Source organism: Heptranchias perlo, unplaced genomic scaffold (genome assembly GCF_035084215.1).
Source record: "Heptranchias perlo isolate sHepPer1 unplaced genomic scaffold, sHepPer1.hap1 HAP1_SCAFFOLD_131, whole genome shotgun sequence".
NCBI classification, from domain to species: Eukaryota; Metazoa; Chordata; class Chondrichthyes; order Hexanchiformes; family Hexanchidae; genus Heptranchias; species Heptranchias perlo.
In genome coordinates this window covers 1,245,990-1,267,943 of record NW_027138548.1, presented here as the reverse complement: position 1 = coordinate 1,267,943, position 21,954 = coordinate 1,245,990, and the positions used below count along the sequence as shown (strand labels likewise).

The 21,954-nt window shown below is 54.1% G+C and overlaps 1 protein-coding gene across 1 annotated transcript in view; it reads right to left on the bottom strand.

Moving 5' to 3' along the window:
- Window positions 1-19,438, bottom strand: part of fbxo28 (F-box protein 28) — a 51,435-nt gene extending 31,997 nt beyond the window's left edge. The window contains exons 1-3 of the mRNA XM_067977165.1: window positions 19,253-19,438; window positions 12,706-12,815; window positions 6,807-6,945 (exon numbers count right to left, since the gene is read on the bottom strand). Coding sequence (XP_067833266.1) covers window positions 6,807-6,945; window positions 12,706-12,815; window positions 19,253-19,429 — 426 coding nt within the window. The 5' untranslated portion in view covers window positions 19,430-19,438. The remainder of the gene's footprint in view (window positions 1-6,806; window positions 6,946-12,705; window positions 12,816-19,252) is intronic.
- Window positions 19,439-21,954: the final 2,516 nt, after the last annotated feature.

Sequence of the window (21,954 nt, the reverse complement as noted above, 5' to 3'; positions counted from 1 at the left end):
CTCCCTCCACACTGTCCCATCAAACTCTCCCAGGGCAGGTACAGCACGGGTTGAATACAGAGTAAAGCTCCCTCTGCACTGTCCCAGCAAACACTCCCAGGACAGGTACAGCACGGGTTAGATACAGAGTAAAGCCCCCTCTGCACTGTCCCATCAAACACTCCCAGGGCACGTACAGCACGGGTTCGATACAGAGTAAAGCTTCATCAACACTGTCCCAGCAAACACTCCCAGGGCAGGTACAACAGGGGGCAGGTACTGAGTAAAGTTCCCTCGACGCTGTCCCATCAAACACTCCCAGGGCAGGTACAGCACGGGTTAGATGCAGAGTAAAGCTCCCTCTACACTGTCCCATCAAACACTCCCAGGGCAGGTACAGCACGGGTTAGATACAGAGTAAAGCTCCCTTTACACTGTCCCATCAAACAATCCCAGCGCAGGTACAGCACGGGTTAGATACAGAGTAAAGCTCCCTCTACACTGTCCCAGCAAACACTCCCAGGGCAGGTGCAGCAGGGGGCAGGTACTGAGTAAAGTTCCCTCGACGCTGTCCCATCAAACACTCCCAGGGCAGGTGCAGCACGGGTTAGATACAGAGTAAAGCTCCCTCTACACTGTCCCATCAAACACTCCCAGGGCAGGTACAGCACGGGTTAGATACAGAGTAAAGCTCCCTCTACACTGTCCCATCAAACACTCCCGGGGCAGGTTCAGCACGGGTTCGATACAGAGTAAAGCTCCCTCTACACTGTCCCATCAAACACTCCCAGGGCAGGTACAGCACGGGTACGATACAGAGTAAAGCTCCCTCCACACTGTCCCATCAAACACTCCCAGGACAGGTACAGCACGGGTTAGATACAGAGTAAAGCTCCCTCTACACTGTCCCAGCAAACACTCCCAGGACAGGTAAAGCACGGGTTAGATACAGAGTAAAGCCCCCTCTGCACTGTCCCATCAAACACTCCCAGGGCACGTACAGCACGGGTTCGATACAGAGTAAAGCTTCATCAACACTGTCCCAGCAAACACTCCCAGGGCAGGTACAACAGGGGGCAGGTACTAAGTAAAGTTCCCTCGACGCTGTCCCATCAAACACTCCCAGGACAGGTACACCACGGGTTAGATACAGAGTAAAGCTCCCTCTACACTGTCCCATCAAACACTCCCAGGGCAGGTACAGCACGGGTTAGATACAGAGTAAAGCTCCCTTTACACTGTCCCATCAAACAATCCCAGCGCAGGTACAGCACGGGTTAGATACAGAGTAAAGCTCCCTCTACACTGTCCCAGCAAACACTCCCAGGGCAGGTGCAGCAGGGGGCAGGTACTGAGTAAAGTTCCCTCGACGCTGTCCCATCAAACACTCCCAGGGCAGGTACAGCACGGGTTGGATCCAGAGTAAAGCTCCCTCTACACTGTCCCATCAAACACTCCCAGGGCAGGTACAGCAGGGGTCAGATACAGAGTAAAGCTCCATCTACACTGTCCCATCAAACACTCCCAGGGCAGGTACAGCACGGATTAGATACAGAGTAAATCTCCCTCTACACTGTCCCATCAAACATTCCCGGGGCAGGTACAGCACGGGTTAGATACAGAGTAAAGCTCCCTCTACACTGTCCCATCAAACACTCCCGGGGCAGGTACAGCACGGGTTAGATGCAGAGTAAAGCCCCCTCTACACTGTCCCATCAAACACTCCCAGGGCAGGTACAGCACGGGTTCGATACAGAGTAAAGCTTCATCTACACTGTCCCAGCAAACACTCCCAGGGCAGGTACAACAGGGGGCAGGCACTGAGTAAAGTTCCCTCGATGCTGTCCCATCAAACACTCCCAGGGCAGGTACAGCACGGGTTAGATACAGAGTAAAGCTCCCTCTACACTGTCTCATCAAACACTCCCAGGACAGGTACACCACGGGTTAGATACAGAGTAAAGCTCCCTCTACACTGTCCCATCAAACACTCCCAGGGCAGGTACAGCAGGGGTCAGATACAGTGTAAAGCTCCCTCTACACTGTCCCATCAAACACTCCCAGGTCAGGTCCAGCACGGATTAGATACAGAGTAAAGCTCCCTCTGCACTGTCCCATCAAACACTCCCGGGGCAGGTACAGCACGGGATAGATACAGAGTAAAGCTCCCTCCACACTGTCCCATCAAACACTCCCAGGGCAGGTACAGCACGGATTAGATACAGAGTAAAGCTCCCTCTACACTGTCCCATCAAACACTCCCAGGGCAGGTACAGCACGGGTTAGATACAGAGTAAAGCTCCCTCTACACTGTCCCATCAAACACTCCCAGGGCACGTACAGCACGGGTTAGATACACCGGCGCACAGTGGCTGCAGTGTGTACCATCCACAGGATGCACTGGAGCAACTCGCCAAGGCTTCTTTGACAGCACCTCCCAAACCCGCGACCTCTACCACCTCGAAGGACAAGGGCAGCAGGCACATGGGAACAACACCACCTGCACGTTCCCCTCCAAGTCACACACCATCCCGATTTGGAAATATATTGCCGTTCCTTCATCATCGCTGGGTCGAAATCCTGGAACTCCCTTCCGAACAGCACTGTGGGAGAACCTTCACCACACGGACTGCAGCGGTTCAAGAAGGCGGCTCACCACCACTTTCTCAAGGGCAATTGGGGATGGGCAATAAATGCTGGCCTCGCCCGCGACGCCCACATCCCATGAACAACTGAAAAAAAAGCTCCCTCTACACTGTCCCATCAAACACTCCCACGGCAGGTATAGTACGGGTTAGATACAGAGTAAAGCTCCCTCTACACTGTCCCATCAAACACTCCCAGGGCACGTACAGCACGGGTTAGATACAGAGTAAAGCTCCCTCTACACTGTCCCATCAAACACTCCCAGGGCAGGTACAGCACGGATCAGATACAGAGTAAAGCTCCCTCTACACTGTCCCATCAAACACTCCCAGGGCAGGTACAGCACGGATTAGATACAGAGTAAAGCTCCCTCTACACTGTCCCATCAAACACTCCCAGGACAGGTACAGCACGGGTTAGATACAGAGTAAAGCTCCCTCTACACTGTCCCATCAAACACTCCCAGGACAGGTACACCACGGGTTAGATACAGAGTAAAGCTCCCTCTACACTGTCCCATCAAACACTCCCGGGGCAGGTACAGCACGGGTTAGATACAGAGTAAAGCTCCCTCTACACTGTCCCATCAAACACTCCCGGGGCAGGTACAGCACGGGTTAGATACAGAGTAAAGCTCCCTCTACACTGTCCCATCAAACACTCCCAGGGCAGGTACAGCACGGGTTAGATACAGAGTAAAGCTCCCTCCACACTGTCCCATCAAACACTCCCAGGGCAGGTACAGCACGGGTTAGATACAGAGTAAAGCTCCCTTTACACTGTCCCATCAAACAATCCCAGGGCAGGTACAGCACCGGTTAGATACAGAGTGAAGCTCCCTCTACACTGTCCCATCAAACACTCCCAGGGCACGTACAGCACGGGTTCGATACAGAGTAAAGCTCCCTCTACACTGTCCCATCAAACACTCCCAGGGCAGGTGAAGCACGGATTAGATACAGAGTAAAGCTCCCTCCACACTGTCCCATCAAACTCTCCCGGGGCAGGTACAGCACGGGTTGGATACAGAGTAAAGCTCCCTCTACACTGTCCCATCAAACACTCCCAGGGCAGGTGCAGCACGGGTTAGATGCAGAGTAAAGCTCCATCTGCACTGTCCCAGCAAACACTCCCAGGACAGGTACAGCACGGGTTAGATACAGAGTAAAGCCCCCTCTACACTGTCCCATCAAACACTCCCAGGGCAGGTACAGCACGGATCAGATACAGAGTAAAGCTTCATCAACACTGTCCCAGCAAACACTCCCAGGGCAGGTACAACAGGGGGCAGGTACTGAGTAAAGTTCCCTCGACGCTGTCCCATCAAACACTCCCAGGGCAGGTACAGCACGGGTTAGATACAGAGTAAAGCTCCCTCGACACTGTCTCATCAAACACTCCCAGGACAGGTACACCACGGGTGAGATACAGAGTAAAGCTCCCTCTACACTGTCCCATCAAACACTCCCAGGGCAGGTACAGCACGGGTTAGATACAGAGTAAAGCTCCCTTTGCACTGTCCCATCAAACAATCCCAGCGCAGGTACAGCACCGGTGAGATACAGAGTGAAGCTCCCTCTGCACTGTCCCATCAAACACTCCCGGGGCAGGTACAGCACTGGTTAGATACAGAGTAAAGCTCCCTCGACGCTGTCCCATCAAACACTCCCAGGGCAGGTACAGCACGGGTTAGATACAGAGTAAAGCTCCCTCTACACTGTCCCATCAAACACTCCCAGGGCAGGTACAGCAGGGGTCAGATACAGAGTAAAGCTCCCTCTACACTGTCCCATCAAACCCTCCCAGGGCAGGTACAGCACGGATTAGATACAGAGTAAAGCTCCCTCTACACTGTCCCATCAAACATTCCCGGGGCAGGTACAGCACGGGTTAGATACAGAGTAAAGCTCCCTCTACACTGTCCCATCAAACACTCCCGGGGCAGGTACAGCACGGGTTAGATGCAGAGTAAAGCCCCCTCTACACTGTCCCATCAAACACTCCCAGGGCAGGTACAGCACGGGTTCGATACAGAGTAAAGCTTCATCTACACTGTCCCAGCAAACACTCCCAGGGCAGGTACAACAGGGGGCAGGCACTGAGTAAAGTTCCCTCGATGCTGTCCCATCAAACACTCCCAGGGCAGGTACAGCACGGGTTAGATACTGAGTAAAGCTCCCGCTACACTGTCTCATCAAACACTCCCAGGACAGGTACAGCACGGGTTAGATACAGAGTAAAGCTCCCTCTACACTGTCCCATCAAACACTCCCAGGGCAGGTACAGCACGGGTTAGATACAGAGTAAAGCTCCCTCTGCACTGTCCCATCAAACACTCCCAGGGCAGGTACAGCAGGGGTCAGATACAGTGTAAAGCTCCCTCTACACTGTCCCATCAAACACTCCCAGGGCAGGTACAGCACGGATTAGATACAGAGTCAAGCTCCCTCTGCACTGTCCCATCAAACACTCCCGGGGCAGGTACAGCACGGGATAGATACAGAGTAAAGCTCCCTCCACACTGTCCCATCAAACACTCCCAGGGCAGGTACAGCACAGATTAGATACAGAGTAAAGCTCCCTCTGCACTGTCCCATCAAACACTCCCAGGGCAGGTACAGCACGGGTTAGATACAGAGTAAAGCTCCTTCTGCACTGTCCCATCAAACACTCCCAGGGCACCTACAGCACGGGTTAGATACAGAGTAAATCTCCCTCTACACTGTCCCATCAAACACTCCCAAGGCAGGTACAGACCAGGTTAGATACAGAGTAAAGCTCCCTCGACACTGTCCCATCAAACACTCCCAGGGCAGGTGCAGCACGGGTTAGATACAGAGTAAAGCTCCCTTGACACTGTCCCATCAAACAATCCCAGCGCAGGTACAGCACGGGTTAGATACAGAGTAAAGCTCCCTCTACACTGTCCCATCAAACACTCCCGGGGCAGGTACAGCACGGGTTAGATGCAGAGTAAAGCTCCCTCTACACTGTCCCATCAAACACTCCCAGGGCAGGTACAGCACGGGTTAGATACAGAGTAAAGCTCCCTTGACACTGTCCCATCAAACAATCCCAGCGCAGGTCCAGCACGGGTTAGATACAGAGTAAAGCTCCCTCTACACTGTCCCATCAAACACTCCCGGGGCAGGTACAGCACGGGTTAGATGCAGAGTAAAGCTCCCTCCACACTGTCCCATCAAACACTCCCAGGGCAGGTACAGCAGGGGGCAGGTACTGAGTGAAGCTCCCTCTGCACTGTCCCATCAAACACTCCCGGGGCAGGTACAGCACGGGTTGGATGCAGAGTAAAGCTCCCTCTACCCTGTCCCATCAAACACTCCCAGGGCACGTACAGCACGGGTTAGATACACCGGCGCACAGTGGCTGCAGTGTGTACCATCCACAGGATGCACTGGAGCAACTCGCCAAGGCTTCTTTGACAGCACCTCCCAAACCCGCGACCTCTACCACCTAGAAGGACAAGGGCAGCAGGCACATGGGAACAACACCATCTGCACGTTCCCCTCCAAGTCACACACCATCCCGACTTGGAAATATATTGCCGTTCCTTCATCATTGTTGGGTCAAAATCCTGGAACTCCCTTCCTAACAGCACTGTGGGAGAACCTTCACCACACGGACTGCAGCGGTTCAAGAAGGCGGCTCACCACCACCTTCTCGAGGGCAATTGGGGATGGGCAATAAATGCCGGCCTCGCCAGCGACGCCCACATCCCATAAACAACTAAAAAAAAAGCTCCCTCCACACTGTCCCATCAAACACTCCCAGGGCAGGTACAGCACGGATTAGATACAGAGTAAAGCTCCCTCTACACTGTCCCATCAAACACTCCCAGGGCAGGTACAGCACGGGTTAGATACAGAGTAAAGCTCCCTCTGCACTGTCCCATCAAACACTCCCTGGGCAGGTACACCACGGGTTCGATACAGAGTAAAGCTCCCTCTGCACTGTCCCATCAAACACTCCCAGGGCAGGTACAGCACGGGTTTGATACAGAGTAAAGCTCCCTCTACAATGTCCCATCAAACACTCCCGGGGCAGGTACAGCACGGGTTAGATGCAGAGTAAAGCTCCCTCTACACTGTCCCATCAAACACTCCCAGGACAGGTACAGCACGGGTTAGATATACAGTAACTCTGTCCCTTTTCTCACCTACCTTGCCAGGGATGAAGCAGCAGAGATTGGTGTCGACATATTTCATGAACGTCATGTTGAGCAGGGACAGTCTGGTTTCCACGGCTGCCAAGATATCTGCGTGACGTGCCAGCGAGTGGTTCCTACGCTCTGACTCCCGCCTGTCAGAAGAGAGAATTGGAGAATTAGCCTTTCTCACGCTGACCTCAGCAAAGTTCGAAAGCAACAGGGAGTTAAGTTCCTTTTCTTGCCTTTCAATCTTTCCTGCTTCTCTTTCATCGGCTCGGCTATAATCAGGGCTACCCTTTATCATCTGTCGGATGAGACGTTAAACCGAGGCCCCGTCTGCCCTCTCAGGTGGACATAAAAGATCCGATGGCACTATTCGAAGAAGAGCAGGGGTGTTCTCCCCAGAGTCCTGGCCAATATTTATCCCTCAACCAACATCACCAAAACAGATCATCTGGTCATTACCACATCACTGTGGGATCGTGCTGTGTGCAAATTGGCTGCCATGTTTCCAACATGATTCAACTTCAAAAGTACTTCATTGTTGAAAAGTGCTTTGGGATGTCTTGAGATGGTGAAACGCTCTCAATAAATGCAACTCGTCCTTTCATTTCTCTCCCATTCCTCCTCAGCTCCAATCAAACTGGCTGTTGTGTTAAAACTCATCACATCATCATCAATCTGCTGAAATCGAGACTCATCTCCACGAGACTCATCTCCCCGACCCTCCTGGAACACTTTCCTCTCCGACCCTCCTGGAACACTTTCCTCCCCGAGACTCATCTCCCCGACCCTCCTGTAACCCTTTCCTCCCCGAGACTCATCTCCCCGACCCTCCTGGAACCCTTTCCTCCACGAGACTCATCTCCCCGACCCTCCTGTAACCCTTTCCTCCCCGAGACTCATCTCTCCGACCCTCCTGTAACACTTTCCTCTCCGACCCTCCTGGAACACTTTCCTCCCCGAGACTCATCTCCCCGACCCTCCTGTAACCCTTTCCTCCCCGAGACTCATCTCTCCGACCCTCCTGTAACCCTTTCCTCCCCGAGACTCATCTCCCCGACCCTCCTGTAACCCTTTCCTCCCCGACCCTCCTGTAACCCTTTCCTCCCCGAGACTCATCTATCCGACCCTCCTGGAACACTTTCCTCCCCGAGACTCATCTCTCCGACCCTCCTGTAACCCTTTCCTCCCCGAGACTCATCTCCCCGACCCTCCTGTAACCCTTTCCTCTCCGACCCTCCTGTAACCCTTTCCTCCCCGAGACTCATCTCTCCGACCCTCCTGGAACACTTTCCTCCCCGAGACTCATCTCCCCGACCCTCCTGGAACCCTTTCCTCCACGAGACTCATCTCCCCGACCCTCCTGTAACCCTTTCCTCCCCGAGACTCATCTCCCCGACCCTCCTGTAACCCTTTCCTCCCCGAGACTCATCTCCCCGACCCTCCTGTAACCCTTTCCTCCCCGAGACTCATCTCCCCGACCCTCCTGTAACCCTTTCCTCCCCGACCCTCCTGTAACCCTTTCCTCCCCGAGACTCATCTCTCCGACCCTCCTGGAACACTTTCCTCCCCGAGACTCATCTCCCCGACCCTCCTGTAACCCTTTCCTCCACGAGACTCATCTCCCCGACCCTCCTGTAACCCTTTCCTCCCCGAGACTCATCTCCCCGACCCTCCTGTAACCCTTTCCTCCCCGAGACTCATCTCCCCGACCCTCCTGTAACCCTTTCCTCCCCGAGACTCATCTCCCCGACCCTCCTGTAACCCTTTCCTCCACGAGACTCATCTCCCCGACCCTCCTGTAACCCTTTCCTCCCCGAGACTCATCTCCCCGACCCTCCTGTAACCCTTTCCTCCCCGAGACTCATCTCCCCGACCCTCCTGTAACCCTTTCCTCCCCGAGACTCATCTCCCCGACCCTCCTGTAACCCTTTCCTCCCCGAGACTCATCTCCCCGACCCTCCTGGAACACTTTCCTCCCCGAGACTCATCTCCCCGACCCTCCTGTAACCCTTTCCTCCCCGAGACTCATCTCCCCGACCCTCCTGGAACCCTTTCCTCCCCGAGACTCATCTCCCCGACCCTCCTGTAACCCTTTCCTCCCCGAGACTCATCTCCCCGACCCTCCTGTAACCCTTTCCTCCCCGAGACACATCTCCCCGACCCTCCTGTAACCCTTTCCTCCCCGAGACTCATCTCCCCGACGCTCCTGTAACCCTTTCCTCCCCGACCCTCCTGTAACACTTTCCTCTCCGAGACTCATCTCCCCGACCCTCCTGTAACCCTTTCCTCCCCGAGACACATCTCCCCGACCCTCCTGTAACCCTTTCCTCCCCGAGACTCATCTCCCCGACGCTCCTGTAACCCTTTCCTCCCAGACCCTCCTGTAACCCTTTCCTCCCCGACCCTCCTGTAACACTTTCCTCTCCGAGACTCATCTCCCCGACCCTCCTGGAACACTTTCCTCCCCGACCCTCCTGTAACCCTTTCCTACCCGACCCTCCTGTAACCCTTTCCTCCCCGACCCTCCTGTAACCCTTTCCTCCCCGACCCTCCTGTAACACTTTCCTCTCCGAGACTCATCTCCCCGACCCTCCTGTAACCCTTTCCTCCCCGAGACTCATCTCCCCGACCTTCCTGTAACCCTTTCCTCCCCGAGACTCATCTCTCCGACCCTCCTGTAACCCTTTCCTCCCCGAGACTCATCTCCCCGACCCTCCTGTAACACTTTCCTCCCCGAGACTCATCTCCCCGACCCTCCTGTAACCCTTTCCTCTCCGAGACTCATCTCCCCGACCCTCCTGTAACCCTTTCCTCCCCGAGACTCATCTCCCCGACCCTCCTGTAACCCTTTCCTCCCCGAGACTCATCTCCCCGACCCTCCTGTAACCCTTTCCTCCCCGAGACTCATCTCCCCGACCCTCCTGGAACACTTTCCTCCCCGAGACTCACCTCCCCGACCCTCCTGTAACCCTTTCCTCCCCGAGACTCATCTCCCCGACCCTCCTGTAACCCTTTCCTCCCCGAGACTCATCTCCCCGACCCTCCTGTAACCCTTTCCTCCCCGAGACTCATCTCCCCGACCCTCCTGTAACCCTTTCCTCCCCGAGACTCATCTCCCCGACCCTCCTGTAACCCTTTCCTCTCCGAGACTCATCTCCCCGACCCTCCTGGAACACTTTCCTCCCCGACCCTCCTGTAACCCTTTCCTCCCCGACCCTCCTGTAACCCTTTCCTCCCCGACCCTCCTGGAACACTTTCCGCCCCGACCCTCCTGTAACCCTTTCCTCCCCGAGACTCATCTCCCCGACCTTCCTGTAACCCTTTCCTCCCCGAGACTCACCTCCCCGACCCTCCTGTAACCCTTTCCTCCCCGAGACTCATCTCCCCGACCCTCCTGTAACCCTTTCCTCCCCGAGACTCATCTCCCCGATCCTCCTGTAACCCTTTCCTCCCCGAGACTCATCTCCCCGACCCTCCTGTAACCCTTTCCTCTCCGAGACTCATCTCCCCGATCCTCCTGAAACCCTTTCCTCCCCGAGACTCATCTCCCCGACCCTCCTGTAACCCTTTCCTCCCCGAGACTCATCTCCCCGACGCTCCTGTAACCCTTTCCTCCCCGAGACTCATCTCCCCGACCCTCCTGTAACCCTTTCCTCCCCGAGACTCATCTCCCCGACCCTCCTTTGACCCTTTCCTCCTCGACCCTCCTGTAACCCTTTCCTCTCCGATCCTCATCTCCCCGACGCTCCTGTAACACTTTCCTACCCGACCCTCCTGTAACCCTTTCCTACCCGACCCTCCTGTAACCCTTTCCTCCCCGACCCTCCTGTAACCCTTTCCTCCCCGACCCTCCTGTAACCCTTTCCTCCCCGACCCTCCTGTAACCCTTTCCTCCCCGACCCTCCTGTAACCCTTTCCTCCCCGAGACTCATCTCCCCGACCTTCCTGTAACCCTTTCCTCTCCGATCCTCATCTCCCCGACCCTCCTGGAACCCTTTCCTCCCCGACCCTCATGTCCCCGACCCTCCTGTAACCCTTTCCTCCCCGAGACTCATCTCCCCGACCCTCCTGTAACCCTTTCATCTCCGAGACTCACCTCCCCGACCCTCCTGTAACCCTTTCCTCTCCGAGACTCATCTCCCCGATCCTCCTGTAACCCTTTCCTCCCCGAGACTCATCTCCCCGACCCTCCTGTAACCCTTTCCTCTCCAAGACTCACCTCCCCGACCCTCCTGTAACCCTTTCCTCCCCGAGACTCATCTCCCCGACCCTCCTGTAACCCTTTCCTCTCCGAGACTCACCTCCCCGATCCTCCTGTAACCCTTTCCTCCCCAAGACTCATCTCCCCGACCCTCCTGTAACCCTTTCCTCTCCGAGACTCACCTCCCCGACCCTCCTGTAACCCTTTCCTCTCCAAGACTCACCTCCCCGACCCTCCTGTAACCCTTTCCTCCCCGAGACTCATCTCCCCGACCCTCCTGTAACCCTTTCCTCCCCGAGACTCATCTCCCCGACCCTCCTGGAACCCTTTCCTCCCCGAGACTCATCTCCCCGACCCTCCTGTAACCCTTTCCTCTCCGAGACTCATCTCCCCGACCCTCCTGTAACCCTTTCCTCCCAGACCCTCATCTCCGTGACCCTCCTGTAACCTACGTTGCCTCTCATTTTTTTCGGCCATGTGGGGAATGAATTTGTGCACAGATATAAAGGCTGTGTGCCACCGTTAAAAAAATCACAACTTTAAATAGAACATTTTTTTGGAAAACATTATTCAGGGTAAATAACAAACAGAACAAATGTACGAAATAATGGATAATTGTTACAATTTAATGTTATGTTGGCTGATAAATATATATAATTGATGAAATGGGTTTCTTAAGTTGCACTAGGATTGTGCAGACCAGTCTTGTTATATTTTATTAAAAATTATCTGATGGGAACGATTCCAATCAGCTTTTTATTGAATCAACTTAATGACTGCACACACTTTGATTCAAACAGAAATAATCAGAATTTTTAAATTGTCAGAAATACAAAACAGCTGATAAATCAGTCACTGAGAATTTGGGGATAGGGAACAGTTTCACTAAAGCTCTTGTTCCTCCCGCCACCCCCCCCCACCTCCATTGAATCCTCAGCAGGGTTTATAAAATTATTGCATTACAATTGTGCATCTTGCAGGGTCTCATTAGTTTTGGTTGCCTCTGTGTCAGGGCCCCTCAATTCTGATTGGGTGGAGATGCCCGGTCCCTGATTGGGTGGAGATGCCCGGTCCCTGATTGGGTGGAGATGCCCGGTCCCTGATTGGGTGGAGATGCCCGGTCCCTGATTGGGTGGAGATGCCCGGTCCCTGATTGGGTGGAGATGCCCGGTCCCTGATTGGGTGGAGATGCCCGGTCCCTGATTGGGTGGAGATGCCCGGTCCCTGATTGGCCACAAACGCATCGGTTTTGATTTTACCTCGTGGTCTGGTTTCCACACAACCAATCAGCTGCTAGCTGACTGCGTTTCCTAGCAACACAGTAAACAATGCAGCGGCTGGGGCTTGAGCCACAGGAAAGGACACTCGGACCTCCAGACACTCCCGAGCACCAGAGGCAGAGCAGTCCACCTTGGGGGGGGGCCCGCGGGCCGGTCGGCGCGGGGGGGGAGGGGCCAAGAGCACTGGTTTGGTACGCAGATGGAATGTTTAAATGTGCGGCCCACAACAGACTGCTGGGCACCCACGGAGCTTGGAGGGCACAGTGCCTGGAACCCTTTCCTTCATCACCCCAATTCTCCACACCTGGATTCCCAATGATCAGTGGAGGATCTGTTGCTCTTCCACTTTTACTGGCAGATGAATCTTTGAAGGCTGGAAGGTGCTGCTGTGGTGAGGACTGTCCGGTACCCCGCTGGTTACTCACCGTGGCAGCTGTGCTTTGACCTGTTTCTGACACAGACTGTGGTACCGTTCAACCTTCAGGAAGCCCTGGTTCAGCATCCGCTGGCAGATTGCATCCATCCGCTTACACATCTGGGGAAAGGACACAAGAAAATGACCGACAGGCTCCCACCTCCAGCTCTCCAGGGTATGAAAACACAGATGTTCATAACAGGTACAGCACAGGAGCAGGCCATTCGGCCCATCGTGCCTGTGCCGGCTCTTTCAAAGATCTATCCAATTAGTCCCACTCCCCCTGCTCTTTCCTCAAAACCCTGTAAATTTTTTCCCTTCGAGTATTTATCCAATTCCCTTTTGAAAGTTACTATTGAATCTGCTTCCACCCTTTCAGGCAGCACATTCCAGATCATTGCAACTCGCTGCGTAAAAAAATGTTTCCCCATGTCGCCTGTCTCTTTTGCCGATCACCTTAAATCTGTGTCCTGTGACCCTTCTGCCACTGGAAACAGTTTCTCCTTATTTACTCTGTCAAAACCGTTCATGGTCTTGAACACCTCGATCAAATCTCCCCTTAACCTTCTCTGTTCTAAGGAGAATGATCCCAGCTTCTCCAGTCTCTCCACATAACTGAAGTCCCTCATCCCTGGTACCATTCTAATCTCCTCTGCCTAAGGCCTTGACATCCTTCCTAAAGTGTGGTGCCCAGAATTGAACACAATACTCCAGCTGAGGCCTAACCAGTGTTTTATAAAGGTTTAGCATAGTTACAAATATTGTACAGCACAGAAACAGGCCATTCGGCCCAACAGGTCCATGCCAGTGTTTATGCTCCACACCAGCCTCCTCCCTCCTGACTTCATCTAACCCTATCAACATATCCTTCTATTGCTTTCTCCCTCATGTTTATCTAGACACTGGTTGGGCAGTGTCCTAGGCCCAACCATCTTCAGCTGCTTCATCAATGACCTTCCCTCCATCATAAGGTCAGAAATGGGGATGTTCGCTGATGATTGCACAGTGTTCAGTTCCATTCGCAACCCCTCAAATAATGAAGCAGTCCGAGCCTGCATGCAGCAAGACCTGGACAACATCCAGGCTTGGGCTGATAAGTGGCAAGTAACATTCGCGCCAGATAAGTGCCAGGCAATGACCACCTCCAACAAGAGAGTCTAACCACCTCCCCTTGACATTCAACGGCATTACCATCGCCGAATCCCCCACCATCAACATCCTGGGGGTCACCATTGACCAGAAACTGAACTGGACCAGCCATATAAATACTGTGGCTACGAGAGCAGGTCAGAGGCTGGGTATTCTGCGGCGAGTGACTCACCTCCTGACTCCCCAAAGCCTTTCCACCATCTACAAGGCACAAGTCAGGAGTGTGATGGAATACTCTCCACTTGCCTGGATGAGTGCAGCTCCAACAACACTCAAGAAGCTCGACACCATCCAGGACAAAGCAGCCCGCTTGATTGGCACCCCATCCACCACCCTAAACATTCACTCCCTTCACCACCGGCGCACTGTGGCTGCAGTGTGCACCATCCACAGGATGCACTGCAGCAACTCGCCAAGGTTTCTTCGACAGCACCTCCCAAACCCGCGACCTCTACCACCTAGAAGGACAAGGGCAGCAGGCACATGGGAACAACACCACCTGCACGTTCCCCTCCAAGTCACACACCATCCCGACTTGGAAATATATTGCCGTTCCTTCATTGTCACTGGGTCAAAATCCTGGAACTCCCTTCCTAACATCACTGTGGGAGAACCGTCACCACACGGACTGCAGCGGTTCAAGAAGGCGGCTCACCACCACCTTCTCGGGGGCAATTAGGGATGGGCAATAAATGCCGGCCTTGCCAGCGACGCCCACATCCCGTGAACGAATAAAAAAAATGCATCAACTTCTCCTTGTGGTAGCGAGTTCCACATTCCAACCACTCTGGGTAAAGAGGTTTGTCCTGAATTCCCCATTAGATTTATTAGTGACTATCTTATATTTATGGCCCCTAGTTCTAGTCTTCCCCGCAAGTGGAAACATCTTCTCGATGTCTATCCCATCAAACCTTTCATAATCTTAAAGACCTCAGGTCATCCCTCAGTCTTCTCTATTCCAGTGAAAAGAGCCCCAGCCTGCTCAATCTTTCCTGATAGGTACAACCTCTTAGTTCTGATATAATCCGAGTAAATCTTTTTTGCACCTTCTCCAGTGCCTCTATATCCTTTTCATAAAAGGGAGACCAGAACTGTTCACAATACTCAAGTGTGGTCTAACCAAGCTTCTATACAAGTTTAGCATAATGTCTCTGCTTTTTAATTCTATCCCTCTAGAAATGAACCCATGCTTGGTTTGCTTTTTTTTATGGCCTTATACCTGCGTCACTACTTTTAGTGATTTGTGTATCTGAACCCCCAAATCCCTCTGCTCCTCGACCCCAATTAGACTCTTATCCAAGCAGTATGTGGCCCCCTTATTCTTCCTACCAAAATGTAATACCTCACACTTATCTGTATTGAAATTCATTTGCCAATGACACACCCATTCTGCAAGTTTACTAATGTCTTCCTGTATTTTGTTGCAGTCCTCCTCAGTGTTAATACTCCTCAATTTGGTGCCATCCACAAATTTTGAAATTGTACTTCCGATTCCAAGTTGTTTATGTAAATAGTGAACAGTGGTCCCAGCACCGATCCTTGTGGATCACCACTTCCCACCTTTTGCCAGTCTGAGTAACTACCTTTGACCCCTACTCTGTTTTGTTTTGTAGCCAACTTGCTATCCATTCTGCTACTTGTCCCAACTCCACTTGCTCTGACCTTAGTCATGAGTCTACTATGCAGTACCTTATCAAAGGCCTTTTGAAAATCCAAATATATTACATCTACTGCATTACCCTTGTCTGCCCTTTCTGTTACTACTTCAAAGAATTCAACAATTCAACAAGGTTGTCAAACATGACCTCACCTTTTGAAATCCATGCTGACTATTCTTTATATTTTCAGTTTCCAGATGTTTTTCTATTACATTTTTGAGCAAGGTTATCTTTCCTATCACTGACGTTAAGCTAACTGATATATAGTTCCCTGGACTTGTTCTGTCTCCCTTTTTAAATAAAGGAATCATATTAGCTGTCCGCCAGTCCTCTGGCACTATTCCCTTTTCTAATGAATTTTTATACATATATGTAATAGTGCCTCTGATATTAGACTCACCTGACGAAGGAGAAAGCCTCCGAAAGCTTGTGATTTTCAAATAAAACAGTTGGACTATAACCTGGTGTTGTAAGATTCCTTACATCTGATACTAGAGGCAGAGGCACTATTACAGTGTAATAGCCATGGTATATCATTACTAGTTTGTAATGCTAGTTTTTCTCTTGCTTTTGTGTTCAATATATTTCTCCTGGATTCTATTGATCGTTTTAAATGTTTCCTACTGCTGTTTTATTTCTTTGTTTATCGTAAATTTTTCCACTTTATTTTGCGTAGATTCATTCTCACCCCCTGAAAATCATCTTTTTCCCCATTTATTACTTTGGTCTTTGTCTTATTTATGTCCTCCTCTTGGTTGCTATTGCCTAGATATTCCCCTACGCTTCTCTTACCTGTTCTGGTTCATTTCCCATTACTAGATCCAGCAGTGCTTCCTCTCTTGTTGGGCTTTTTACATACTGGGTAAGAAAGGAGTCCTGCACACATTGTGAAAACTCCATTCCCTGTACCCCTTTACCTACCTCTTCTTGCCAGTTTATTTGGGGATAGTTAAAATCTCCCATGATTATTATTCTATGGCCTTTACTCATTTCACATATTTGCTCACATATTTCTTCCTCCACCTCCTTGCTTTTGTACTCTATCCCTCTAGTAATAAAGCCCAGGATCCCAATGCTTTTTTAACACTCTTCTCTCAACTTGTCCTGCCACTGTCGAAGATTTGTGTACATAAACCCCCAGCTCTCCCTGTTCCTGTACCCCTTTTAAAATTGTACCATTTAGTTTATATTACCTCTCCTCATTCTTCCTACCAAAATGAATCACTTCACAATTCTCTGTGTTAAATTTCATCTGCCGTGTGTCTGCCCATTCCACCAGTCTGTCTGTGCCCTCCTGAAGTCTGTTTCTATCCTCCACATTGTTTACTATGTCTCCGAGTTTCAGGTCATCTGCAAACATTGAAATTATACCATCGAGACCCAAGTCCAGGTCATTAATTATATCAAAAAGAGCACCTCAAACCCTGAGTGACACACTGACCCTTCACCTGGGAACTGACCTCCCGTTCCGGATACTCCGACCCTTCACCTGGGAACTGACCTCCCGTTCCAGACACACTGACCCTTCACCTGGGAACTGACCTCCCGTTCCGGATACTCCGACCCTTCACCTGGGAACTGACCTCCCGTTCCAGACACTCCGACCCTTCACCTGGGAACTGACCTCCCGTTCCAGACACTCCGACCCTTCACCTGGGAACTGACCTCCCGTTCCAGACACTCCGACCCTTCACCTGGGAACTGACCTCCCGTTCCAGACACTCTGACCCTTCACCTGGGAACTGACCTCCCGTTCCAGACACTCTGACCCTTCACCTGGGAACTGACCTCCCGTTCCAGACACTCCGATCCTTCACCTGGGAACTGACCTCCCGTTCCAGACACACTGACCCTTCACCTGGGAACTGACCTCCCGTTCCAGACACACTGACCCTTCACCTGGGAACTGACCTCCCGTTCCGGACACTCCGACCCTTCACCTGGGAACTGACCTCCCGTTCCAGACACTCAGACCCTTCACCTGGGAACTGACCTCCCGTTCCAGACACTCCGACCCTTCACCTGGGAACTGACCTCCCGTTCCAGACACTCCGACCCTTCACCTGGGAACTGACCTCCCGTTCCAGACACTCCGACCCTTCACCTGGGAACTGACCTCCCGTTCCAGACACTCAGACCCTTCACCTGGGAACTGACCTCCCGTTCCAGACACTCCGACCCTTCACCAGACTCTGATTCCGCAGCATTTGTTTTCATGGTCAATGATCCCCGGCCCGGCCCCTGATCCCCGGGGTGTTATTGATCCCCGGCCCGGCCCCTGATCCCCGGGGTGTTATTGATCCCCGGCCCGGCCCCTGATCCCCGGGGTGTTATTGATCCCCGGCCCGGCCCCTGATCCCCGGGGTGTTATTGATCCCCGGCCCGGCCCCTGATCCCCGGGGTGTTATTGATCCCCGGCCCGGCCCCTGATCCCCGGGGTGTTATTGATCCCCGGCCCGGCCCCTGATCCCCGGGGTGTTATTGATCCCCGGCCCGGCCCCTGATCCCCGGGGTGTTATTGATCCCCGGCCCGGCCCCTGATCCCCGGGGTGTTATTGATCCCCGGCCCGGCCCCTGATCCCCGGGGTGTTATTGATCCCCAGCCCGGCCCCTGATCCCTGATCCCCGGGGTGTTATTGATCCCCAGCCCGGCCCCTGATCCCCGGGGTGTTATTGATCCCCGGCCCGGCCCCTGATCCCCGGGGTGTTATTGATCCCCGGCCCAGCCCAGCCCCTGATCCCCGGGGTGTTATTGATCCCCGGCCCGGCCCCCGATCCCCGGGGTGTTATTGATCCCCAGCCCGGCCCCTGATCCCTGGGGTGTTATTGATCCCCGGCCCGGCCCCAGGCCCCTGATCCCCGGGGTGTTATTGATCCCCGGCCCGGCCCCTGATCCCCGGGGTGTTATTGATCCCCGGCCCGGCCCCAGGCCCCTGATCCCCGGGGTGTTATTGATCCCCGGCCCCAGGCCCCTGATCCCCGGGATGTTATTGATCCCCGGCCCGGCCCCTGATCCCCGGGGTGTTATTGATCCCCAGCCCGGCCCCTGATCCCCGGGGTGTTATTGATCCCCAGCCCGGCCCCTGATCCCCGGGGTGTTATTGATCCCCGGCCCAGCCCCCGGCCCCCGATCCCCGGGGTGTTATTGATCCCCGGCCCGGCCCCTGATCCCTGATCCCCGGGGTGTTATTGATCCCCGGCCCGGCCCCTGATCCCCGGGGTGTTATTGATCCCCGGCCCGGCCCCTGATCCCTGATCCCCGGGGTGTTATTGATCCCCGGCCCGGCCCCCGGCCCCTGATCCCCGGGGTGTTATTGATCCCCAGCCCGGCCCCTGATCCCCGGGGTGTTATTGATCCCCGGCCCAGCCCCCGGCCCCCGATCCCCGGGGTGTTATTGATCCCCGGCCCGGCCCCTGATCCCTGATCCCCGGGGTGTTATTGATCCCCAGCCCGGCCCCTGATCCCCGGGGTGTTATTGATCCCCGGCCCGGCCCCTGATCCCCGGGGTGTTATTGATCCCCGGCCCGGCCCCAGGCCCCTGATCCCCGGGGTGTTATTGATCCCCGGCCCGGCCCCTGATCCCTGATCCCCGGGGTGTTATTGATCCCCGGCCCGGCCCCTGATCCCCGGGGTGTTATTGATCCCCGGCCCGGCCCCCGGCCCCTGATCCCCGGGGTGTTATTGATCCCCGGCCCGGCCCCTGATCCCCGGGGTGTTATTGATCCCCGGCCCGGCCCCCGGCCCCTCACCAGCCGCAGGCCGCTGATCTCGTCGTACGACAGGAATCCGAGGACGGAGTCGATGGCGACGATGGGCAGGTTGAGCAGCGGGTTGTCCTGGTGAAGCTGCTCCGGCCCGAGCTCCAGGCCCGAGTCTCCGCCCGGCCCCGACCCCGACCCGCTCCCGTCCGCCCGCTCCGCCGCCATCTTCTCATCTCCCCGCCCGCACGGAAGTGACGGCCAGGGGGCGGGGCCGGCCGCATCGGCGTCACTTCCGGCCTGACCCCCCAACATTCCAACATCACAAACTGGCCAGGATTCTGCGCAGAACAGACGGAAACAGGGGCAGGAGGATATCTGCAGAGCAGGGGGATATCCAGAGAAAAGGGGGATATCCAGAGAAAGGGAGGCCATCCAGAGAAAGGGAGGACATCCAGAGAAAGGGAGGACATCCATAGAACGGGAGGATATCTGCAGAGCTGGGGGACATCCAGAGAACAGGAGGATATCCAGAGAACATGGGGATATCCGCAGAGCAGGGGGATATCCACAGAGCTGGGGGATATCCGTAGAGCTGGGGGATATCCACAGAGCTGGGGGATATCCACAGAGCTGGGGGATATCCAGAGAGCAAGGGGATTATCCAGAGAGCAAGGGGATTATCCAGAGAGCAAGGGGGATATCCAGAGAAAGGGAGGACATCCAGTGAAAGGGAGGACATCCAGAGAACAGGAGGATTTCTGCAGAGCAGGGGGATATCCAGAGAACAGGGGGGCATCCAGAGAACAGGGGGATATCCAGAGAGCGGGGAGATATCCACTGAACAGGAGCATATCAATGCAACAGGAGAACATCCAGAGAACAGGGGGACATCCAGAGAACAGGGGGGCATCCAGAGAACAGGGGGGCATCCAGAGAACAGGGGGGCATCCAGAGAACAGGGGGGCATCCAGAGAACAGGGGGACATCCAGTGAACAGGGGGACATGCAATGAACAGGGGGACATCCGGAGAACAGGGGGATATCCAGAGAGTGGGGAGATTTCCAGAGAACAGGGGGATATCCACAGAGCTGGGGGGATATCCGCAGAGCTGGGGGACATCCAGAGAACAGGATAACATCCGGAGTGCAGGAGGATATCTGCACAGCAGGAGGATATCCAGAGAACAGGGGGATAGCCGCAGAGCAGGAGGATATCTAGAGAACAGGAGGATGTGCAGAGAACAGGGGGATATCCACAGAGCTGCGGGACATCCAGATAACAGGAGGATATCCAGAGAGCAAGGGGATATCCAGCGAACAGAAGGATAGCCAGAGAGCAGGAGGATATCCAGAGAACAGGGGGATATCCACAGAGCTGGGGGACATCCAGAGAACAGGAGGATATCCAGAGAACAGTGGGATATCCGGAGAAAAGGGGGATGTCCAAAGAACAGGAGGATATCCACAGAACAGGGGGATATCCGCAGAGCAGGGAGCTAGCCAGAGAACAGGGGGATATCCGCAGAGCAGGGGGATACCGAGAGAACAGGGGGATATCCAGAGAACTGGGGGATATCTGCAGAGCAGGAGGATATCCAGAGAAAAGGGGGATATCCAGGGAAAGGGAGGACATCCAGTGAAAGGGAGGACATCCAGAGAACAGGAGGATTTCTGCAGAGCAGGGGGATATACAGAGAACAGGGGGACATCCAGAGAACAGGGGGATAACCAGAGAGCGGGGAGATATCCACTGAACAGGAGCATATCAATACAACAGGGGGACATCCAGAGAACAGGAGGACATCCAGAAAACGGGAGAACATCCAGAGAACAGGGGGATATCCAGAGAGCAGGGGGATATCCAGAGAGCAGGGGGACATCCAGAGAACAGGGGGACATCCAGAGAACAGGGGGATATCCAGAGAGCGGGGAGATTTCCAGAGAACAGGGGGATATCCACAGAGCTGGGGGATATCCGCAGAGCTGGGGGACATCCAGAGAACAGGATAACATCCGGAGTACAGGAGGATATCCGCACAGCAGGAGGATATCCAGAGAACAGGGGGATATCCGCAGAGCTGGGGGATATCCACAGAGCTGGGGGACATCCAGAGAACAGGATAACATCCGGAGTACAGGAGGATATCCGCACAGCAGGAGGATATCCAGAGAACAGGGGGATAGCCGCAGAGCAGGAGGATATCTAGAGAACAGGAGGATATGCAGAGAACAGGGGGATATTCAGAGAGCAAGGGGATATCCAGCGAACAGAAGGATAGCCAGAGAGCAGGAGGATATCCAGAGAGCAAGGGGATATCCACAGAGCAGGGGGATATCTACAGAACAGGAGGATATCCACAGAACAGGGGGACATCCAGAGAACAGGAGGATATCCAGAGAAAAGGGGGATAGCCGCAGAGCAGGAGGGTATCCAGAGGAAAAGGGGATATCCAGAGAACGGGGATATCCGCAGAGCAGGAGGATATCCGGAGAACAGTGGGATATCCGGAGAACAGGGGGATGTCCAGAGAACAGGAGGATATCCACAGAACAGGGGGATATCCGCAGAGCAGGGAGATAGCCAGAGAACAGGGGGATATCCGCAGAGCAGGGGGATACCGAGAGAACAGGGGGATATCCAGAGAACTGGGGGATATCTGCAGAGCAGGAGGATATCCAGAGAACAGGGGGATATCCAGAGAACAGGGGGCTATCCAGAGAACAGGGGGCTATCCGCAGAGCAGGGGGAT